The sequence below is a fragment of the Synchiropus splendidus genome, chromosome 4, assembly GCF_027744825.2.
Source record: "Synchiropus splendidus isolate RoL2022-P1 chromosome 4, RoL_Sspl_1.0, whole genome shotgun sequence".
Classification (NCBI taxonomy): domain Eukaryota; kingdom Metazoa; phylum Chordata; class Actinopteri; order Syngnathiformes; family Callionymidae; genus Synchiropus; species Synchiropus splendidus.
Genome location: NC_071337.1, coordinates 900,078 through 921,057, shown reverse-complemented (window position 1 = coordinate 921,057; position 20,980 = coordinate 900,078). Strand labels below are relative to the sequence as shown.

At 50.4% G+C, this 20,980-nt stretch overlaps 1 protein-coding gene across 12 annotated transcripts in view; it reads right to left on the bottom strand.

The window, feature by feature from the left end:
• pcloa (piccolo presynaptic cytomatrix protein a) overlaps window positions 1-20,980 on the bottom strand; it is a 52,531-nt gene that overhangs the window by 7,132 nt on the left and 24,419 nt on the right. For 4 of the 12 annotated variants that reach the window (XM_053864239.1, XM_053864232.1, XM_053864237.1 and 1 more), the window contains 16 exons: window positions 19,430-20,946; window positions 16,645-18,724; window positions 15,887-15,934; window positions 14,285-14,364; window positions 13,467-13,542; window positions 13,127-13,252; window positions 11,749-11,857; window positions 10,166-10,230; window positions 9,568-9,752; window positions 9,076-9,126; window positions 8,778-8,908; window positions 7,070-7,096; window positions 5,489-5,582; window positions 4,072-4,143; window positions 3,774-4,008; window positions 953-1,141 (listed from right to left, as the gene is read on the bottom strand). In XM_053864239.1, coding sequence (XP_053720214.1) covers window positions 953-1,141; window positions 3,774-4,008; window positions 4,072-4,143; window positions 5,489-5,582; window positions 7,070-7,096; window positions 8,778-8,908; window positions 9,076-9,126; window positions 9,568-9,752; window positions 10,166-10,230; window positions 11,749-11,857; window positions 13,127-13,252; window positions 13,467-13,542; window positions 14,285-14,364; window positions 15,887-15,934; window positions 16,645-18,724; window positions 19,430-20,946 — 5,085 coding nt within the window. Of the gene's footprint in view, window positions 1-952; window positions 2,061-3,474; window positions 3,704-3,773; window positions 4,009-4,071; window positions 4,144-5,488; window positions 5,583-7,069; window positions 7,097-8,777; window positions 8,909-9,075; window positions 9,127-9,567; window positions 9,753-10,165; window positions 10,231-11,748; window positions 11,858-13,126; window positions 13,253-13,466; window positions 13,543-14,284; window positions 14,365-15,886; window positions 15,935-16,644; window positions 18,725-19,429; window positions 20,947-20,980 lie in introns of those variants that run through there. The other 8 variants (XM_053864236.1, XM_053864241.1, XM_053864242.1 and 5 more) reach the window with 8 other exon arrangements.

Genomic DNA, 20,980 nt, shown 5'->3' with positions numbered 1-20,980 from the left:
CTTCACTGACAGACGTGGCCATTTGCTTGACTTGACTCAGTTTGCTTTAGCCACACTACAAAACTGTGTTGAGCATAAAGCAATTTTTCCACCCATTAGGGATGGGCGCTAACTGATACGATATCCCAAAACACCATCTCCACGATGACTGTTCTGCATCTCACGATAAACTTGATAAACACGCGTCACACTCGCTGCATTGGAGCTGGTTTCACTGGCTTCACTGATGGAGGATACACTCTCACAGGCAGCGCTAATGCTAGGAGCCGCCATCAGTTAGGGACCATCAACAAATTCTAAAGCCTCAAAGTCTGAGTGAAATCTTCAATAAGGCCATGGAAAACAAGCATTTTAGGAGAGAGAATTGTGACAAGATTTTTCATGACACAAGACAAAGGACTGACAGTTTGGATCATGATCTGGAGAATAGACTCTGACTCCATAATCATTTCTTCACCTGATGGTTTCTCATGTTTCTTCAGCAGCATCTAGGAACTGTGTCCAGACTGCTCCATAGTTCAAGTCAACTGTTCAGAGACATGAGACACAGCAGACAGACGGCTCAGTTTAACCCCTAAATAAAGCTGGCAGAGCAGCCTGTCAGACACCAGCGGCTTCTACCAGAGACCTGAAACATTGAGTTTCTCATCTCTGCACTGAGTTCACTGTTCTATTGAGACGTCAACAAACCATGGTGTTGGAGACAGGGCAGCAGCAAGATGATTTGGATTCTTCTGAAGAGTGAAACGGCATCATGCCCTGGAATCAGTGAATTCTGACTTGTTGAAACCAAAGTGTGTCGCGGCATGAATCTGCGGTGACGCCACACGTTGTGCGACCCTCACCAGGTGTGCGTTAGTATTTCACTCTCTCTCTCTCTCGCGCGCGCGCGCGGCTCCATCTGTGCTTCAGTCACACGACAGGGAGCAGACTGTGCGGACAAACGTCTCACCTCCGCCGCTCTGGGGTCTTTCCTCTGACACAGCTTTCCTGAGGGTCAGGTGTCTGCCGTCTGCTCTGCTCCCAGCGGACGAGGCGGTCGCAGGCGGGGCCGGGAGCCACTCGGACTGGGCTCTCTGAACGGTGAGCACACCGACTACGCTGTGTCTCTGGTGCCTCAGGGAGGCGTGGCCTCTCTGGCCTGTTTGTTTTCCGCAGGTAAGGAAGAGTCAACGTCGGGAAACAAACCCGGGAATCATGGGAGTCCAAGTCGGAGGGAGGGAGGAGCAACATGGAGATTCAGAGAGTGGTTTATCTTCACCATGGCAACCAGTCTTGTCACTCGCATGCAGCCCACAGTGTGTGGTGCACATTGACCGAGCGGGATGTGCAGCATCGACTGAGGTGCATGGTGGGTCATGCAGAGCCATCGCCTCTTGGCTTTGTTCATAAAGAAACGACGGGGGGGGGGGGCAACTTTCTTCTGTTCGCTGCTTGACAAATCAACGCAGCTGGGTCACCAAGTTGGAGATGGAACCTAGCTCACCTGAACCTTCATCACCACAGTGATGGAGTCACACATACTCTACTCAGAACATGGAGCTGCTTTGCTACTTAAATGGCCTGTTTGACGCCTACGCTGCCTCTGGAATACAGTTTAAACGGAGGACGAGAGACGCAGTAAAGGTGGGACTCTACAGACGGACAGACAGAAGAGAAGCTGTGAGGCTGGATGACAAAGGGAGGGGGGTGCGAGGGGAACCAAGAATAGAAAAGGAAGGCCAACGGAACCAAAGAAAACTAGACAGAAGGCTGAACAGATGAGTGCGAGGCGGCCATGCTGCGTAGGCTCTATCTGCGTCTTGGTTTACTTGGTTGGAGGCGGTGCGGCGGCTGCTGAGTTTGATGTGGCGCATCGCCCGTTACTATGGCAGCAGCTCCAGCGCTTCCGCTGCCAATGTCCTGATGTTCTTGTGGTGCGGCGTGTTTGCCCGAGCGCGACGCCCGGTGCGGGCGCGAGTGGTGGGCGTGTCCGTGGCTGTGGCTCTGGCCCTCGGACGAGGAAGGCTTGGAGGCGCCAGGGCTACTGAGAGATTTCTCGATAGTGGGCGCCTGCCTGTCTAAAACAACCAAATTGACCAAATTACCATTTCAGAATCTGGACTGCAGAGTCAGATGTGAGGAGTTGGTGGTTTGCTTCATCCAGCCAGGAAGGAACGACTCATTCATTTGACTGTCATTTGGAAGTGGGGGTCACTCGAAGCCTTCCGCGGCCTGGGAAGAGACTTAAAGGGGCCCTATCATGCTCCTCCATGTGTTGAGAGTAAGCTGCAGTGTTCCAACACTGACGGTGACAGAACCATGTCCATTCACATTCAGTCATGAGATTCCACGAACCAACCAATGGTTCTGTGGGTCGTGTTGTCGGGCTCGGTCTTGGTCTCAAGACCTTCATCTCAAAGTGCCTCTGCCTTGTTGGACTCATTTCAATTCTTTTTTTTTCTTTTTTTTTAATCTCTAATGTTACGCCTTTGTGTTGGTGTTGCTGTTCCCCCATGTATCCAGCAGGGGGAGCAGCCCAGAGTCAGAGCTCCAAAGCCACATGGCTTTGACTGTGGAGTCAGTGTTGATCCTGTAGCTCTGGAGGAAACGGAGGCAGCGTTGTAGGAGGCGCTGGTCGCTGAGGCCCTGAGATATCTGGCCACTGGAGGACGGAGAGTTGCCACCATTCTTCTGTCTTCTTCCTGTCTCACTATCGGGGAGCAACACTGCCTCCCATGGTCTCCGCTGGTACTGCTCCTTTTGGTCCTTATCAGGGCCCATCCAAGTCCTGATCTGGCCCCACCTAAGCCTAGGACTTGACTTAGTCTCGCATTGGTCTTGGTCTTAGTCTTGGCATTGTGTCTGTCTGGTTATATGGTTATATGGTCTCAACTACAACACTTATCGTGGTATGGATGACGCTCCTCACTGTACAAACACCTCCATCACTGCACTGACAGACCTGATGGAGCCAACTCTTCCCTGCGGCTCTCCATGTTCCTGAGAGAGGAGGAAGTGTGTTGGTGACTGTGAGGGAGAGGCTCATGGCTTCCTCTCTCCTGGAGATGAAGGTGCTTCTTCCAGCTGCGGCAGCTTCCACCCAGCTCTCTCTTCACAGCTGTGACTGGAAACATCTCCAACCTCTGGTCCTGGATCTGAACGTTGATGTCAGAATCTGTCCATCATCTTCCTCTGGAGCAGAAGACATGATGAAAGTCCTCTTGGAAGAAACTGGATGTTGTCCATATGAACAACACATATCAAGCGAGGAGGATCAAACATCTCAGAGAAGCTCCTCAGAGTCAGTGGGGCGTCACACACGCTCCCAGCTCACCAGCTGTAATGCAGCAGCAAACGTCTCACTGAGGTGACTCACTCAGGTGGTTTGTTTCAGCTGCTCTAAATGATGACTGATATTTCTTGATCCATTGAAAGCAGAACTGAGTCACGGAGCGACGGCCATTTTGTCGTCTTGCTGAATGCGAACATTCAGAATGGCGTTTTGATGTGGAGCTCCTGAATGAGTGAGTGAGATTTGACTACTGGAGAAGGACAATGCACAATAGGGCCCCTTCAAGGCCTCTTTGTTGGGTGACCATGGCAACCAAGAAAACAGACAATGGGAAAAGCAAAAGCATGAAGCAGAAGCTACAGTGAAGGTGCGAACATGGGCAGCGGATAAATGACTGCAGAGAAAGAAACAGGTGGATGTTGGTCAAGGCTGAATCAGAGAGGACGAGAGGAGGCAGCAGATTTGAACGGTGAATGTTCGCCACGTCAGTGCGTCCTACCCTTTGCAGGATCCGGAAAGATCCCGTGGCTCCGGCTCTTGATGACAGAGGACTTGGGCGAGTCCTGCAGGTCGTGGGTGGAGCCCGTGGTTTTCGGAGAGGAGTGTTGCGAGGACGGCTTGGAGTGTCGGCCTTGGTGCGAGCGCCGGTGGTGGTCGCCTTCGCTCTGCTCCTTCAGCGGGTGCCAGCGCGGCACGTTGTCCAGCTGGGCCGTGTTGGACAGGTCAATCAGAACCTGCAGGAGATGGATTGGTGTGAAGCTGGGCCCCCGGCCGCGTGGGTCCACGATCACGTTTACCTCTCCCAAGAAGTCATTGGAGGAGCTCTTGTCGTAGTCCCACACGCTGACCTCCAGGGTTTTCTTTCTCAGCTGAAACGTGAACACAGCCTGGTTACTTCCTGTGCCACCTGAGAAGCTGATGACACCAACAAGCTCCAAAGCCCCATGGCTTTGACTGTGGAGTCAGTGTTGATCCTGTAGCTCTGGCACAACAGAGGAAACGGAGGCAGCGTTGTAGGAGGCGCTGGTCGCTGAGGCCCTGAGATATCTGGCCACTGGAGGACGGAGAGTTGCCACCGTTCTTCTGTCTTCTTCCTGTCTCACTATCGGGGAGCTACACTGCCCCCTGTGAGTAGTTTCCCTGGCGGATTTGGCAGGGTTTGATTTTGTGTTATGGTTCTGGAACAACATGAGGGGAAGGAAGGAGCTTTGTGAATGAGCTGGGAAAAAGCTAGTGTCAGTTTTTGGCCTAAAAAAAGCTCCTGGCGGCAATGATTTGAACCAAATATGCTTCATTTGCAAAAATAGTATTTCAAGTGCACACACACACACGAAATAAATAAACAAATGTAGATGCTAAATAAAAGTGATGCTAAATTTTTTTTTTTTTTAAGATGCTGTTCCGTGAGTCGTTTCTGGGCTGTTCTGTTCTGGCGCTCCTGACGAGGGCGGAGCCTGACGGAGGTGTGGATGGGGGCGGAGTCTGAGAGGTCAAGGTGTGTGTGAGCTGCTGCTCTGTTGATGGAGAGGCTCAGAAACAGCTGGAGAGAGATGGAGGTCGGCCATCTTGCTTTATAGTGTTGGGATGACGCTGCACCACTCACTTCCGCTTCTGACTTCCCTCTATTCTACTGTTCTGTAGACTGTAGAATAGAGTTCCATTTAGGATCCAGGATCCTGTTGATTTGTGGGCCAATGTGAGCGTTTGGCGCCGCCCTTCATCTCAACAAGGAGGGAGCCAATGAGACGCCACACATGCGGCGTGGGGCGGGACCAAAGGAGACTCAAGTGATTGGTGGAACTGGTGGGAAAGTCACGGTAATTCGCGAGGATTGGTTGTAAATGCTTTGATAGTTGCAGTCACAACATTGCCGTGGTTTTGAAATAGTTACATGTATTTCTTCACAACACAGCAGTGGCTTTGTTTGTTTTTAATCTTGATCATGTGGCACAGATATTGACCTCCACAGTGGCGTCATCAACAATGCAGCCCCACCAGAAGTGCATCTGTCCACCCCTGACAACAGGACACAAGTCGGTCGGTCACAAACAGACCTGTAGTGGTCAGTCAAATGAGGTGTGGACCGTGCTAAGACCTGTGACCTTCCAGGATCCACCGCTGCCAGGATCACATGACCTGACCTGTCCTCGTGACGGGAACGTAGACACGAGGGTGCCAGTGCGGCAGACTCGCGTCATTGTCTGGACAAGTCACCTGCTCCAGGTGGATGTTCTTGTAGATGACGGTCTGGTTCCACTCCGGGTTGAGACTCTTGCCGGCGTGTTTGGACCTCCTCTTGTTTTCAGCGCTGGAGGGACATCAGAGAAGGAGAGACCAAACACAAGTCACTCAGACGCGGATGGCTGCGTGGCGCCGGGCGATCGTGACGAGGGATGGATGTGATGTCCATTGTTTAGAAGCTAAACAATGTGATGTGAGGGTCATGAGTGTGTGGGTGGAGGTGTGAGACAGGAGCTCTCGCTCCCAGTCTCGCCAGTGTTAACCAGTGACCGTGGATACACATTAGCTTTGTCTTCATCCATTCAGTTTAACTGGCAGCTCAGTCACAATGCAGAGGAGCGTGTGCACGTGAAGAGCCGGTCTGAGGGTATTTGACTGAGACCTGAGCCACACACTCAGGCCTACGATCCACTGGAGTATTCACATGTTATTTGCCATTTGGTTTTAGCTTCACGTTTTAATTCACATTTATATATTTATAATTATATGTTATAATGTAGATCTAATTATAAAATTATATTTTATATAATATATGTTATAATTTCACAGTGCATTTTTATTTTATTATTATTATTTTATTTTCATTATTACAGACAATGATTAAAACTGACATCTTGAAACTGTGTTTAATGTTGTTAGTTTTACTTGTAAACCACAAACAACAAAACAAAAGAAAACAAAAACAAACAATAACTTCATTCGCATTCGTCACACCTTTTTATGATGATATTTGATGCTTATATTTCTCTTTTTTTCCTCCAGTCTATGTTACTGTTGATGATCTAAGAGTGAATTAATTTGCATAAATTCTTATGTCGCTTCTTTAATTTTTTCCATTTTAAAATTTCGTTTCCATAATTTAATCTTCATTTATGATCACTTTTTAAATAAAGACTTTTTATGATTTTGTCTCCTTTTTTTATGTTAATTCCCATTTCAATGACATTCCCTCTATTTAATGAGATGATGATAAATAATAGGTGTTGTAAATGAATTTTTTGTTTTCTTGCACCTATGTTTTTGCATAATCATTGATTCACATTCACAGCCGTTCATAGAAACTGTTGATGTTGTTCCCACCATTGTCCCCTCCGTGAGTCTCTCAGTGCAAGAAACACAGCAGTGTTTGAGAGAGTCATGTGACGGCCCCTGGCGACACCTGCCCGGGGGCCAGGCCACAGAACCGTCTGCTGCTGCTGATGGGCCGATGGAAGCAGAATGACATGGAGGTCTTGGAATGGAGGTGTGTGACGGCTGGGGGTCAAGAGTCGACCATGACAAGTGGGACGATGCGGTTAGAGTTTGATCACGAAACAGGGTCAATGGCTGAGAGACCAAAGTCCACCAGGAAGTACAACAGTTAGCAGGGGGGCGGGGGAATGCATGTGTGACTCGAGAGTCAGGGACCACACTGCTCTAAAATGCCTCGTCATGAAGGAACATCAACCAGGAAATGCACAATGACGGGGGGTTAGTGTGAGCCAACCATTTCTCTCTGGGATCAGCAGAGTCCAATGCAACACAACCAAAGTACCAGAAGATTCACAAACATACCTGGCGTTCTGGACAACCATGACCTGACTGAGGGGGTCCAGCATGCATTAAATATAGAGAACAACATACAGAAACAGTCGTCAGAGGGTGTGTGTGGGGGAGGGGGGAGGGGGTCGTGTGTGTGTGCGCGTGTGTGGCATCGCCGCGACAGTCAGAGGTGGTGGCTCAGTGCGATGGATGTGTGTGTGTCGGCAGGGACAGATGTGACACTGCGCCTCCTCCGGAGCTCCATCACAGTGCAATATCAGGACTCATCACGCAACACAGTTTTGGCCTCCAGAAGCTTCATCCAGCTGAAACCTGAGAGAGCCGGAGGGCCAGCGGAAACCTCTGTACTCATGCAGTGGTGCCTCCGTGTGTCCAGAGCAGCCTGGAGCAGTTGCTCTCCACAAGCAAAGGCTGGCCATCCAGAGCCGCATGAGGAGGCGGGGACACCGCTCCGTCACCTGCTGGTGTCTTTCTTCCTTCCACTTCTGAATGGCTTCTTTGCTCTTGCACTTCTGTGACCTCACAGGCGAGGACAAAGTAAGAGGCTGCTCACTGTAGCGGTTCCCTTCGTGTCCTCCCTGAGCACCAGCCTTCATCTCCACCAGCTTGGTCCAGCTCCGTCTCTCCTCTCCTGAGGCGTCTGTCCTCCCTCACAGGCCTCCCTCACTAACATCAACAAGTGCACCAAGCCAAACCTACACCAACTGGTAGCATGTGTATGTGAGGTCTTCAGAATGGCGTGTCAAGACTGGAGCACTAAAGCTCTGTCAGGGGTCTCAGATCTGTGAGAAGCTCTCGATGCTGTCAGAACACGGTTGTGGGGCGCGGCCCACTTCTGCCTGTGCTGCTTCAACAGAAGCTCATCTGACCAGGTTGCTGAGCCGCTGGAGCACAACCATCCTGGTCTGAGGCAGAAAAGAGCTCCGGGGTTTTGGTCCACTTGGTGCACTCAGACGTTGGATTGCTAGAAGCTACAGTGGGGACCTTGAGCTCCCAGAAAACAGGTCCAAAACAAAGGCTGCAGTGGCTCTCGATGCAGCGAGTCGTCTGTAGCATTATTATTTAGAGATTTTTCCTTATTTATTTGTGAAAGAATGATTAGACTAGAGGTCCGACCTACTGGGGAGACTCTAAAAAACCAAGGGCTGACCTGCCTCATGCTCCTTTGGAGATGGCAAACACGAATTCTACACCTTTTAAAACCCTAGAAAAGTCACCAGAAATGTCAAAACTGAGGTTTGTCATTGACCGACGATAAGAAAATAGATAAAATATAAATTAAAAAGACGATCCCCATTTTCTCCAAAAGACCAGTTTAAGTCTTTGAGTGACCACCATTCTGAAAACCTCACATACACGGCTACAAGTTGGTGCAGGTTTGGTGCAATTTTTTTCCGAGTGTTGGTGTTAGTTGAGGAGACCTGAGCCCTGACTTGGTCTCCAAACCTTCCCACGTGTCCCTCTCCCAATGATACCTGCATCTTCTCATCTCTGACTCCTGAGTCTCTCAACAGGCCACGTGGCAGCTCACATGACTGTCCTGTAAACTTCTCCTCAGTCGTCTCCACCCTGCCTGCACTCTCCTCTTCGCCTCCCTTGACTGCTGCTCAAACGCATGGATGCACATGCACGATCTGTCAGTCATCGTGTGTGTGTCCTCAGCAGCAGGAATGAAGTGGTGGAAGGCGTGGTGTGGTGCGGAGGTGCAGTCTCCACTTACCCTCTCCCCGGCAGCAGATAGACCTTAACAAACGGGTCTGAGTAGCCGTTGTTGTCCCGCGGCGCCAGGTTCCGGGCTTGTAGGACGTGAACGATCAAGTTGCCCAGCTGCTTGTCGTAGTGGATCTGGAGCTGCGGACCACGATTCAGACGTCACACCACACACTAGCACGACGGCCATCTTTTAGCTCTCCTCATCCCCGGCCGTTTAAGTTCAATCTTCTAATGGTGACTATTTCATTCTTTGATGTCATCTTCCGTGTGAAATCCGAGCTCATGTGAACTCTGCTCCTACCGACCTGTATTTCTCCAGAGACGGGGTGAGACTGGCTCTTCGTTCCCTCTGCCGTCTGTGGGGAGCAGAACCGTGGACAAATGTTTTAGTGGGTTGTCCTGCGAAACTACTCATAACTTCATATCAAGCCTTTGAAAATGAGTCACCGTCAAGTGTCCAACCTTGAGGTATCAACTTGTTTTACAAGTTAAACAGAGAAACAGAGGCGTAAAAACACGTCGCTGTGGGCAGAACTGAGGTCAAGTGAGGTCTGGAGTCAAAGTCAGGGAGGACAGCTGGTTTGGTCATGTGGAGAGGAGACACTGTGTTGGACCAAGAATGTTGCAGATGAAGCCAACTGAAGAGGATGATGATGAAGGAGGAGATGACGGTGCCACTAGAGGGCGGTGTAGACAGGTGAAAGTGCAGGGCAACCTCTGAAGGGAACAGCTGACGGAGCAAGTCTTCCTTCCTCACCAGAGAAACACCGGCTCAAACCGAGACTCTGATGGCTCACCTTGCTGCTGTGGCGCTTCTTGCTGAAGGACGGTGACCCAGGCTGAGCTGGACTGGCCGTGGCCGACGAAGACGCTGGCAGACCAGAAGACAAGGTGGAGGAGGGCAGCTGCTGCTGGGACACTTTCTGAAGCTCTGCTGCGAGCTGCTTGGGGTCCACGCCCGGTGACCTCGGCGGTCGCTCACCTGAGGGGTACGAGATGGAGGTGCTCACTGATGCTGCCTCAGTATTGATGCCAGATGGGGCCCATGTCTTTCAACTGCACCGCGTGAGGCTACTCTAGCATTCTGTTATCAAGTAAAAGCTTGGAGGCCGTGGTTCTCAACTGCTCTGGCTCAGGCACCCGCAATGACCCCTAGCTCACTCTCCTCAGACCAAATTGATTGAAAGTGAATGTGTGACCCTGGTATCTGACTGGACAGTTGATAGTTCCAGGCAGGCACCCGCCAGATGAGTATGGTGGGTGCTTCTCTAAAATCCTGACAGCTCTCAGATTATGGCTCAACATTTCACGGGAGTAACGTTCCTGGGTTGGTCGCACGTGTATTCATGCCGCGCCATGATTCCTCAGACGGGAACACAACCGTAAACAGCTCACCTTTGCTGTGTTCCTGGAAGTCCAGATGCTGGGTCCCGTCAGCGTCAGCCAACATGTTCAGGTCCCTGCAGGACAGACAACAGTGGGTCGAGCAACAGCCTCAGTGGAAGCAGAGCTGGTGGCACTCTTCAACCAGAACCTGGTCCTTAACACCTTCACACCTCCCTTTTGAGACACTGCCAGTCTCTGGTCCTTAGTTCTGCCCCCTCTCTCCAGAACAGTGGTCAGCAGCAGCGACTGTGCCGTGGTCCGTCTCCTCCTGTATCACCTGAACCCTGGTCCTCTTAGGTCCTGCTAATGGCACACGGCTGGAGCTCATAGACAAATCATCCTTCCAGTCCTTTTAAGCACCTTGCTTCCAGCAGCGTGTGCCAGATTTGGTATCTAGGTAAATTGGCTTTTCGCGTTCCGCATTCATTCTGTCGCCAGCTCACTTTCTTGTTTCCTGAGTCTTTGGTTTTCCCTGGTGCCTGAAATAGTGTTCTGACCTCCACCCTGTTTCTTCTGATTCTGTGTTTCCCCCATGGTGAGTACGTTTGTCATTTTGTCATGTCTGACCATCGTGCTTGTTTTTCTATCTTCAGATTCCCATTCGTCGATCTCCCGGTTCTGTGACCCTTCTGTTTGTATCATTGTTCTTGCTCCCCAACCTGTCTCCTTGTGAGTCTCCCATCAAGGCATTTGGCTGCGCTCGATTCCTCACAAGTTCTTGGTCATGTCATGAGAGAGGACCCATCTACTGGCTTGAATTTCAGACACGAACATTGACGCACGTGTCTTTGCACACGCAGTTAAATACACAATAGTCGCGACACGCAAGTCACAGCATGTGACGTGTCAACAAGCGCTTGGATTGGTCTGACGTGCTCTAGTCGTAAGCGAAATGTTGGAAAAACTAACGTTGTAGATGGAGTGTGAGCTCGCATCGAGATACAGCAACGTGTGCAATATTCACACGTGTGCAAAGACCAGTATTTAAATGAGGCCTCATGATACTCTATTGAAGACATTGGCTTTGTTGTGGACTCACCCTCGTCTCTCGACGAATGTTAGGGTTCTGCTAGGTCACTTTGACAGCTTTCCATTTCTTTTACGTTTTCCATCACTCTTTCTCGTACTTCACGAATCTCCTTACGTTTGTTACACTACAATAGCGACTGAACTCAACTAACCCCACCTTGGTTTGCAAAGCTTGGAAAAGCTCGGCAAACGTCAAGCGCGACTGTGTTCTAGTGCCCCATGCTTTCTACGTGTATCTTCGCTTCTCTGCTGGACACAGATTGTAGGATTCCCACGAGAGGCTGCGGCCACCTGGAAGCTGATAAAGGGCTGCGCGTGGCCCCTGGGCCTCACTTTGAACACGCCTGATTCAAGACTGCCCACCGACCTCTATTTGTTTGAGGGGCTGTTTACAGGAGAAATCTCAGCTAGTGAAGTCACTGTTGCCGAGGGACGGTGCACTTCAGTGAAGAAGAAGGCCTCTCCTTAGAGGAGGTGACGGGTGGTTTGAACCAGAGAGCAAGAGTGGATCAGCACAAGTGGAGAGGAGGCCGTGCACGTGCACTTTCACAGGTGGTACTCACAGTCTGACGCACACTTCGGCCTCAGTGCAAGGATGTCCCACCAGCGCCTGCACTTCTTCGTAGGTCTTCCCTGTCAGAGGGAGCGCGTTCCACTCCAGGACCTGCATTCCTGCGGACCAGTGGGGAGTCCCATCAGAGCATTGAAAGAGCGGAGCCAGACTGAAAGCCCAAGCCAGAGCGAGGCCACGCAGCACTGCACACCGGCTGCGCCGTCTTCACCACACACTGCTGGACTTACACAGATTAAAGCAGCTCATCAGCCTGGGTCTGCGGCGACACGCTCGAGCTGCATGTGTGAACGACAGGCAGGATTGTGAGCTTTTTTTCCTTCATTCACTCGGTCACACCTCGACTTGTCAGCCAGACATTCTGTGGCTCGGAGATGCCGTGTTCCCGAGGACGGCATCCCGGCGCTTCGCGACCGTCCTGTGCTGTGGACGACAGGCTGTCGGGTGTGAGCCTGCTGCGAACGCCATGATCGGCCTGACAGTGCTGGGCCTCAGCAGCCACTTCAACACAACCAGCCGAGACGCGTTCAGGACCTGGTCCTGGCTCCTCACCTGTGGCCCAGGGAGCGGTTTTTCCATACAAATGACTTTCCTCTTTAATCCCACTTCCATTTGGATCACAGATTTCCATACTTTTCAGAAATCAAACCCCTGAAGTGACAGTTTGAATTCCATAAATGCAAGTTCATTTCAGGGGCCTGTACTTTCAATGGGGTTCGGGCTGTATGTGGAATGCCAATAGAAAACGGTGGGTGGCTTGATGGATGGTCCACGACGGGGGGATTTTTTTTCTGCTCAGATACATTTTAGTTTTTATTTTTAAACTTTTTTTTTTTACTAATGTTCAAATCAAACTGGTCATAATGTGTGACATCCTGATGCTCTGGGTATATGTGATATAAGGCATAAAAGGGCTTCATATGAGGACAAAAAATGCTGCAATGTGACTGATTTTTAAAGAAAGACACTACTTTTCACAGACGGAGTTGAGTTATCGGTCTCGTGTGTGTGTTGTCCTGTATAGGAGGGGCCACTTGAGACTGACAAAACTGAAGCTCTCCATTCAACACTCTTCAAGTCAGTGATGAAATCACTGCTTGAAAGTGCAGGTCAGTCGTCCGTTGACTGTGTCACTGCGTGGTGCCGGTCATGAGTTTAAATCCCAGGGAGGTGGCCACCTGGCGACCCAACTCCTGGTCAGGCTATTTAAACAAACATAAATACTGCTGTCGGGAAGGTCTCGCTGAGTTCCTGCAGCTGCAGCGCAGACAGCAAATTAGACACTCGGGTGACTTCAATTGACTTCAGACACCAATGGTCCTGGGATCGTATCCAGTCGTTGTATTGTCGAGTTGTTGCTGAAAACATACCTTCTAAGATCTTTCCTGTCTGTTCTGCGGCTCCCCCGGGAAGAACTTTGGCGACGTAGGCTCCGATGTCTCCGTTACTCCCCGGGACCTCCTTGCCGCCGACCACACGGATGCCCAGTCCATTTCCTTAGGGAGAACAAGACGGTTGACAATAAGCTGATTACTCTCCATTTCCATCCGAATTATAGTGATGGTTGGAGCTTGTTGTGCTACATGTCGGCTCTTTGTTCCACTCTCCACCTTTCCTTAAAAGTTTCACTGAAATCTGATCATTACCTTTCGCGTTACTTTGCTAACAGACAGACGGAAGCGTTGACACGTTGTTATCGTGGTACTATACCTGAGACGCTCCGGTCTTTAGAGTCCCTCTGCAGCTTCACCCTGAGGTGTGGGAAGGGGTAGTACGGTCCTTTACCCTGCGATAGAACAGCCTCGTCACCCATGTAGTTCAGGAAGAGCACAGAAACAAGAGTTGAGTACCACACGGGGGGAGGATGGGAGGAAAAATGCCCCCGGGGAAGCCAGTTCTGTGCAGTACCACTACCCGACCCAGCCCTCAACATTAGGTCTGGCCTTGCTTGACGCCATCACGTGACAAAAACTCTTGGCAGGTCTGGCATCTGACTCCCACCTTGCCTCTCCCTGACTCTGTCTTCCTGAGAACTATATTGTCATTGTAGGACCAACAAATGGAGACAGGTGATTTTCTCAAGCATTAGTGTGGTGTCTGGTCACACTTCCATGGCCTCAGGATGTAGGAGCCTGAAAAAGTGTTGAGGTCTTCCAGACATGGAACTTTCCCCAGCAACCTGCATCCGTTAATGTTGGTATAAAATAGTATTTGAAAAAAGCCTCTCATGTTCACAGCATCTCCACTATACTGGACTCTGCTGATGGTGCCGAGCCGAACACGGAAAACAGTGTGTACAGTTGGGCTCTCAGGCCGGTCCTCAAAGGGCCACAGCGGGTGCAGGCTGGTGCTCCAACCAAACAAGCACACAGGTCGACCTATCAGGCGCCAGCTGAAGCAAGCAGCAGCAGACAACTGTCAACCAACCGATGGAAGACTCGCGACAGCTCACTGGGGAAAAGGTGCCCTCTTGATTGGCGGGAACACAACCCTGCACCCCAACTCTCTTGGGAGCACACGTGCGTCACCTGTCTCTTCTCTTGTCCGTCCAGCCGTCCGTCGCGGGGCTTGTCGAACCAGTCGGTCTCCTCCTGTCTCAGGTGGTAGGCTTCAGGAAGGTAGAGTGAAAACACAGGGTTTAATCCCACTTCTCACCAAGACTCACCGCAGACATCAACAGAACATTCTAACTTGGTGTTAGTGCTTCAGTTCAAAGTGTTAATGCTGGAGCCATGAGGGCCGCTCTGACTGAGGAATGGAACCAGAGACTGAGCCGGAGACGGCATGTCTCTGCTTCAACTAACCCTAACCCTGAAACAGACTGGCCTCAGGAGGGGTCTAACGTCTCCTCCAACTGAGCCTGGAAGGGTTTCCTCGCAAGTCACTGGCCAGGAATGAAGATGCTGCTGGTCTTCAACAGGCGTCTCAGACCTTTGGACTCAAAGTAGGTGAGCAAGAGCTGCTCCAGCCGTCTCCACAAAACATACGACCAAAGTAGAATGAAAAATACTGCGCATAGTATCAAATGGTGCAGTCATCATCAGAGCCTCCAACTCAGTTTAAGAGTGTTTATATGAGTTCAGATTGTTTTAAGATGGTAAATACGATTATTACGGCGGTGCTCAATGTTACCATGACGATACGCCAGCACAGTGAGACGTTTCTCTTGATATTTCTTGACTCTATTGGAGCAAAACTATTGGACGAGCAGTTGGAACCGCTGTACTTTTGTGGACCTGCTGACATGAAGTTCAAGAGAGGATAAAAACTTCAAGTCCATCCCACTTATTTTGGAGAAGAAGGCCATTAAAGTTACGGTTAAAGGTTACACTGTAACTCATGTGCTGTGAGCAAGCTAAAGCCATCCGCCATACAGAGATGATATGAGGTGAGCAATTGAACCCCTCCATGTCGGCCATTATTATGATGAGTAGTAGTATTAGTACACGCATACACAGGTCACACTTCAGTTTGGGGAACGCTTACCCACTGTTATTTGATGAATTTCTTGTTTGTTTACAGTCAATACTCTGAACAGTGGGTGACTCCTCCAGGGGAACATCTAGTCCTCTAGTCTTAACAAGACACTAATACCAGTACTTTACCATGAGTAATACTCGTGCTGCGAATACACACGTGAATAAGCAGCATGTTTATGGTTCCCAATCTGAAGTGTGACCCGTACACATAAGGATGTGTGTGTGTGTGCGCAGGGAGGTACTTTAACTTTTCCATTTATATGTGTAGTCTTTAGCTCTATGTTGGTGGCAGGACATGCATTTTTACTTCCTTGAATTCTGTGTCAGTGCGTTTGATTTGGAGGCTCAATTTCCTTGATGTTGTCTGTAAAACATGAAGATCCATGTTGTCCACAGAAACTTGTGAAGCAAGTTTCATGTCAGTCCTGGAAGTCTATTGATGCATGAAGAGTGTCGCACTGGAGTTTAGAATATGGATGAGACGGTTAAAGAAATATGTGATATAAATACATAAGTCTGTGACCCTGACTAACGTGGTGGGGTGAGGTGAGTGCAGGAGGGACTCCTGGTCCGCTGAGCAGCATGCAGTGAGACAGTGAGAGAGAGTCATGGTGGGGAGCATGGCCTCTGAGGGGCTGGTGAATGCCCTACCCTTGGATGCATCGTCTCTGCTCAGAGCCATCAGGGAGTCACTTAGCACTGTAAAGGCAAATCAGTTGAAAGTGTGCACAGGGTTCTGCGTCAGGTCAATAGGCTTCCACATTTGTTGAGATCGTCAGGAGCACAACAGCTTTTCCGCTAGGGTTCATTCATGAGAGGCTTGAGAAAATGTTGGTCACGTGGGTGGTGAAAGCAACAGTGTGTGGAAGAAGAGAGGAAGCAGGCGTTTCAGTCATGCAACACCAGGAAGACATTCAGAGCAAGACATGCAAGAGCATTAGTTTTTATTGCACACACCAGACACGTGCAGAGACCACCACAGACAGTGTCACTAAGCACCATTCTAAGTGTCACCTTTTTACCATCAAACACAGCTCGGGGAACACGTGCGCAGCCTCTAATATTTTGCTTTGGGGAGGCACTTTTTCAGCGTGTCGAGGTTGATGGATCACTTTCTAAATCTAGCTGTACGTTTCTTTGTAGCGGGTAAGAATTTAGTGCTGAATCGGCACCAAACTTTTTACCACCTAAAAAAGTGTGATTGCTTTATGTGGATGCTTTCAAATATTCAACAGAGGAAGACACCAACACAGAAACACACAGCAAGCGGGAAGATCCAGTCAAGCACAAACGTTCTGACTTGGAGCCGGATGTGCAGAAAGCAAGTGCCAGAACAGAAGGAATGACGCACGCTGACAGAACAAACTGCATGCAAGTTATTCTCAAGGAAAATTCAGTCATTGTTTTACCTTCGCTATCTGACATGGTGCCCTGGAGTTCATCCAACAGCACATACCCCCTACCCCGTGTCGGCTCTTCCCTGATATGCTGCTGCTGCTGCTGCTGCTGCTGCTGGGAGTCCTGCAACGACAGACACGAGCCAAACTGGTCCCGGCTGTCGGCAGAGATCGGCGGCAGCGGTCCCGCCGAGGCACGGGCCATGCCCATCGGCTGCCCGACTGGACTCAGCGGACTTTCCTCCTCTGAGTTCTGGGCGACAATAGGGATCCGCCCCCGTCCACTTTGCACAATAGGCAGGCTGGTTGGTTTGGTTCGACCGGATGGGGTTTGGTAACTTGGAATATCTCCAGATGCTTCTCCGTCGCCCTTGAGCCTGAGAGACGAGCTAGAAAGGTCTCTCTTGATAGACAAGTCTAGTCCGTAGCAGGACGTGGGTCTGGATGACGGTCTGGACCGGCTCCCGCTCGGATAGGCCGAATCCAACCCCAAGGTTTGGCCCAAGTTCAGTGAGCCGGCCAAGTTTGCTCCTAAGGTGGATCCTAAATATTTCTGCTGCTCTGCAATGTTCTTTCGGAGACCAAAGGTGATCTCGTCCTGCATCAGTCGACTGGACCTGGGAGATGCACTGGTTGACCCTAGATAGCTGCTATAGTCGGTGTCCAACCCCCTGCTGTCGGTAACAGACGAGTATTTGGAAGAGACTTTTGGTTCCATCAATGGCGTCTTGTGCTTTTGATACAGCACGGACGCTGGGAGCTGTTTGGCGGCTTGCTTTTCCAGAGTCAGCCGGCTGATGCTGTACTTGTCGGACTTGGGGTAGTGTCTCTGGGAGTAGCTGGAGATGCCTGAGCTCGGAGTGTAGTAATGCTGAGAGAGACCTGTCAGATGGTCTAAACTCTCCGTCCCACCTGTGCTCCTCCTGAACTCTTGCTTAAGCTGTTGCTTCAGAAGCTTGAGTTCGTACGGTTCTTCCATCGTATCTTCTTCATCTGGTGTCTTCCCATACGTATGCAGTCTGGAGGTGGAGCCCAGATACTCAGTGGAGCCCAGGTCAGCAGCACTTCTTCGCAGCAGCTTCTCAGCCTTGGCCAGTTCTCTTTCGGCCAGACTGTAAGATGAGGACAGCCCTGTGTTGCCTTTGGCTAGTTCTGCCGCATCTTCAAGCAGCAAGTAGCTCCGCGGTGTGTGGTGCTCCACGTCGGTGTAGTAAGAATCAGACACGGCAGACATAGGACTACCTGCCAGACTCCCGACTTCCAAAGCGCGGAGGTCAAGATGGTTGCCATACTTGTCATATTTGACACCAAGGAAGGCTGAAGACGTGGGGTCAGGTTGACGGCTGATGACATCGTACTTGGTGGCGTCCAGCTCAGAAAGCAGCGCTGCCTGTCTGGCAGCTTTCTGCTGAAGCAACAGCATTTGGTGGTAGCTCTGCTGCTGGGCGCTGGTCAGGGAAGGGACAGAGGAGTAGATGGAATGAGACTGGTAGGACTGCGGAGTCTGGTAGAGGGACTGCTGGTACTGGCTCTGGGGGTATTGATACTGGCTGAATTTCCCGTACTCGTGCTTTGTTTGAGGCGGAACAAAGTCATCCAGCTCGGACTGCGGGGCCGTCCTGGGACGCTCCAGACCAACCAGGTCCTCGTCTTCACCCGTGCCTCTCCCAACTAGAGTTTCTCGAATATTACTGACCTCGCTGTCGGACATGTAATCTCTATCCTCAGCCACACTCTGCAGATAGGCCCGCTCTCTCTTCTCGCGCTCCTTCAGCAGCGCGTCTTTCCTCCGGTTTATGCCCATCTCCAAGTACCTCAGTTTGGCATCAATCTCTTTTTCCTCTTCATCCAGCTCTGCCTGCTTTTTCCTGAGCTTCGAGGACTCGCGTTCCACCAAGTCCAGCTCTCGATCGATGTCTTGCAAGATCTTGGCGCGAGCCATGTTGGAATTGCGACACATCCGTCTTCGTGCAGAGCCAGTGCTGTATGCCGTCTGACCACTGGCAGTGGATTCATCTTCCGACGGTGGATTGGGCAGGGTCCTCTTCACCTTCTTCTGGGTGCCGGTCGGGGTGCTGCCTGAGCCCTTTCCCTGGGGACAGTATAACAGAAGCTGTGTTAAAAGGAAAAGATAAAAAGCTGCTCTTTCAAAGGTTGTTTCTGGAGGCGTTTCCACCGGAGACCCAAACAACTCAATCCACCATCAATTTATAACGGATGCAGTGTTTGTTTACACGGCGATGAAGCCGTTTCCAGGTGAAGCCACCCACTTTTTAAATGAGGTCCAGAGTGGGAACTTGTTTACTGTGTCACAGAGACGTGCGATTTCATGTTAAACGTGAAAACATGGTTCAGATTGTGTTGTATCGAATGTGCTACACATACAAGTTTTAGTTACTCTACAGTTTCTAATCTGGCTGTGTTTTGGCCAATATATAGAGGATCCCACTAAACAGTAGCCTTTGCTTCACTTTGTTTTCTCCGCACAAACATTACGATGCAATTTAATTCAATCCTGAATTACAAACTTAACAAGTGTGTGGAAAAGTTGAAATGGGTATTATTTTTTCATGTGTTTGTTTCCTTCCCCTATCAACATGTGCTTGTAATAACACATTTAATTTGACATTATTTTGCAGATTCTAGGGTAGTGAAAATAAATCACTCGACTGGAAGCAAACATTTCACGCAAGACGATTTATAAAGTGAAAAGCAACTCAATCATGTGTTTCAATCATTTCTGTGTCAAAGAAGTCTCTGAACACAATGGAAAAATAAACTCAAACGGTGTACTCACAGTGTAACCGTCACCCGATGGTTCTCCAGTGGGACTCATGGGCTTGGGGTCAGACATGGATCTCTGCATGGATTTTTGTCCTCTGGGGCTCGCTGGAGAGACTTTCGATGGGTCGGCACTGCCTTTCAGCTTCTGGGGACTCGTGTCTCCAAGGGACTTGTCGTAGGACACAAACTCCATAGATTTACTGGGGGAAATACAAGGGGATATTGGGGAGAAGAGGACTTTGGGAGATTTGGGAGGGGCTTGGAGCAAGGAGGACTCAGCTTTCAGACCGGGAGACTGTGCGATTTCTAACGGGGTGGGTCGTTTCTTTGGTGAGGTTCTCTCCGAGTCGGAAAACTCCATTCTGGTGTCCATTCGAATGTTGCCCTCTGAGTCCGTTTGAATGGAAATCTCGGTGTGGGCTTGAAGAGCCATCTCTGACTGACCTCCCCGCTCTCCTCGGGCAGTCCGAGGCCGGCTCTGGCGATTTCTAGCCTGGGCCTCCCACTCTTCCTGATCCTCATCATCGGTCTGAACACAACTATCGACGCTCTTCTTGGCACTTCTCTTCTTCCTTCCAGCGGTGTAAGCTTTGCTGACTGTCTCGTCCTCTTCATCAGTTTGGCACCCGCTGTCTGTGATCTTTCGCGACAGCACGGTGCCATCAGGACCTAAGACGATCGCCTCCTGAATGCCACTCCCAGCGTAGTCCCCGGGATACATTTGCCGAAGCTTTTGCTCTTCCAGTTGCAAGCGCAGCTGCTCTTGGAGTCTCTGTATCTGCTCGAGCTGCTGTTGTTGCTGAGCGTACGTTTCTTTTTGCATCATGAGGTGAGCTTGTCTTTCCTCCTCTTGTTGGGTCAGGATCTGCTGCTTCATGACCTGCAGCTCCTCCAGTTCCTTCTGTACCAACAGCTGTTCCTGCTCTCTGAATCGTTGAATTTCATGCCGTTCCCATTCTAATTCCTCGGCTAGTCGCTGCTGTTTGAGCTTTTCCATCTCGAGTCGTTCGCGCTCCGCTTGATACTGACCGTCTCCAGGCACCATTGGTGACGAGAGAGCCTCGAGCGAGGCAGCGATGGCTTCCAGTGACGCATCCGTGTAGGTGTCGAGAGATAAAGAAGCAGTTACTTTTGTAGCAGGACTTCCAGCGCTACTTTCTTTAGCTACCTCGAGGTTCAGCGGGGCATCACCTTGCTCCTCTGCAGACGTAATGGAAACTGTGGACAAGAAGCTGTGGGACCTTGTTAGCGGCATGTTGGCAAGGCTGGAGAGAGAGGGCATGGTGTCGCTGGTGTGCATTGCAGACAAGCTGTTGTATGACGTACTAAAGATGGAGCCGGGTTGGGTGGTTATTGCATATGTTGACGGAATAGGGGCGGCTACCGAAGAATACACAACCCCGTTAGAAGACCTTAGAACGCTGCTCGTTCCGAACAGAGTTCCCACAGCACTGGTGACTCGGGCTTGGGAGTAGGGTGGAATGACCATCCCTGCGTACGTGCTTTTCTTGGAGTAGTCAACTGCCTCACCTGTCAAAGCCAAAAACAGCGGTTGAGTCTGAAT